Source organism: Sinocyclocheilus rhinocerous, unplaced genomic scaffold (genome assembly GCF_001515625.1).
Source record: "Sinocyclocheilus rhinocerous isolate Xijiao unplaced genomic scaffold, SAMN03320098_v1.1 scaffold155, whole genome shotgun sequence".
NCBI classification, from domain to species: Eukaryota; Metazoa; Chordata; class Actinopteri; order Cypriniformes; family Cyprinidae; genus Sinocyclocheilus; species Sinocyclocheilus rhinocerous.
This window is the reverse complement of record NW_015661891.1, coordinates 243,739-246,002: the sequence shown is the minus strand read 5'-3', so window position 1 is coordinate 246,002 and position 2,264 is coordinate 243,739. Positions and strand designations below refer to the sequence as shown.

At 38.3% G+C, this 2,264-nt stretch overlaps 1 protein-coding gene across 1 annotated transcript in view; it reads left to right on the top strand.

Moving 5' to 3' along the window:
* The first annotated feature begins 597 nt into the window (after positions 1 to 597).
* Positions 598 to 2,264, top strand: part of LOC107726821 (ATP-binding cassette sub-family D member 2-like) — a 12,179-nt gene continuing 10,512 nt past the window's right edge. Inside the window, exon 1 of the mRNA XM_016536522.1 lies at positions 598 to 1,698. Within this exon, the coding sequence (XP_016392008.1) occupies positions 754 to 1,698 (945 nt within the window). The 5' untranslated portion in view covers positions 598 to 753. The remainder of the gene's footprint in view (positions 1,699 to 2,264) is intronic.

The window sequence follows — 2,264 nt, the reverse complement described above, 5'->3', positions numbered from 1 at the left end:
CATCATAAAATTTGACAATTACAAGAAAATCATATAATGATAATAAAATATATTGTATAATACATTTATATAATATATTTAATTATATATTAATATAATATAATTATATTATTATATTAATATAACTATAATTCATATAATATGTTATATATTAAAATAATATATTTTATTTCAAAGGTAATTTTTATTTAAAAACCAAAATAACTAAACAAATATTCATTTTGACATTGACTCAATCGAATCGTTTTGACATTTTTTATTGCATAACAAGAACATTAATACAACATACATATATAGAGGATCACAGTGTTTTCAACTATTATCAATTACATTCATAACAGCATCAAAGGAACAAACAGAAAAAAAGAAGGAAAGAAAGAAAAAACTACTTCAGGGGATAACTTGCAAGCAATTTTCATAAGAAAGGGATTCAAAAATTCTATACATCCTTTTTGCTTTTGTATTTCTTAGATCTTTTAAAGCTTCAATTCTTAACTACAATTTTAAATAATGTAATCAGACCATTCTGTTATATTTAAATACGTCAAGTGCGGCAACCAATCAGCGTGGAGTGGGGGCGTAGCCAGCAAGAATGACGGAAACGTCTTACATAGCGGTGCAGCTTCAACCTTACGGCACCATGATTATAAGTATATATATTCTCTGTTTAAGACATTGAGTGACCCTATGGATGTAATTTGGAACAAACTGAAGATTGCAAACTACTTATTTTTGTAAAAGCAGGATTAAAAAATGAGCAACATCCTCCATGCAGCATCAAAAGTGAGATGGAATCAGAGCACTGCGGCGAAAAGAGCGGTGTTCCTGGCGGCCGCCGCATACGGAGCGAAGACGCTTTACCCCATCATCTGCAAACAAATAAATCAACGGAAAACAACCAAGAACAACACGTCTGCACCGGGACATGAGAATGGATTGATATCTGCTCCTAAAGCTACACCAGAGACTGCTTCTAGCCTTAGTAAATCACCCGGCGTCAATGCGGAATTCTTCAAGCAGGTTCTTGAACTGGTTCAAATCGTGTTCCCGAGGTTTGTAACTAAAGAACTGGGTTTACTATGTTTACATTCACTAGCTCTGATTTCAAGGACGTTTCTGTCTATTTATGTGGCAGGTTTGGATGGTAAAATCGTGAAAACGATCGTAGAGAAGCAGCCGCGGAGCTTCATGATCAAACTGATGAAATGGCTTCTGATCGCCATCCCGGCCACATTTGTCAACAGCGCGATCCGCTATCTGGAGTGCAAGCTCGCGCTCGCGTTCCGCACGCGTTTGGTGGATCATGCTTATAAAACGTATTTCACCGATCAGACCTATTATAAGGTCAGCAACATGGACGGGAGGCTGGCGAACCCGGACCAGTCTCTAACCGAGGATGTGATGATGTTCTCGCAGTCCATTGCGCATCTGTACTCAAACCTCACCAAACCCATCCTGGACGTGATACTGACTTCATATACCTTAATACAGACTGCGAGATCTCGGGGTGCGAACGCAACCGGACCCACTCTCTTAGCGGGTCTGGTGGTGTTCGCCACGGCGAAGGTCCTGCGCGCTTGCTCGCCGAGGTTCGGTAAGCTGGTGGCGGAGGAGGCGCACAGGAAGGGCTACTTGCGTTATGTGCACTCCAGAATCATAGCCAATGCAGAGGAGATCGCCTTCTATAGGGGACACACGGTGAGGAAACGCATAATGCACATGTGCATGCATAAAAATCAATATAACATTAGTAATTGCTTTCTGGGGGGCATAAGGCGAGGAAATGCATCAATCATATAGTGCAAATGTGATTGCTTATTAAATTACAGAAGACTTTTAAACGTGTCAGACACAGTGTGCACATGTGCATAGGCCTACATATATAAAAATGTTACAAAAATGCAAAGGAAGTCACATTTTATGGGGACATATGGTGAAGAAGTACATCATCCATAAGTGACCCTGCCTGGACCACAAAGCCAGTGGTAATGGTCAATTTTTCTGAAATTGAGATTTATACAAAAGCTGAATGAAGACGCTTTCTATTGATGTGTGTTTTGTTAGCATAGGACAATATTTGGCTGAGATACAACTATTTAAAAATCTGGAATCTGAGGGTGCAAAAAAAAAAAGAGAGAAAATCGCCTTTAAAGTTGTCCAAATGAAGTCCTTAACAATGCATATTACTAATCAAAAATTACGTTTTGATATATTTACGGTAGGGAATTTACAAAATATCTTCATGGAACATGATCTTTACTTAA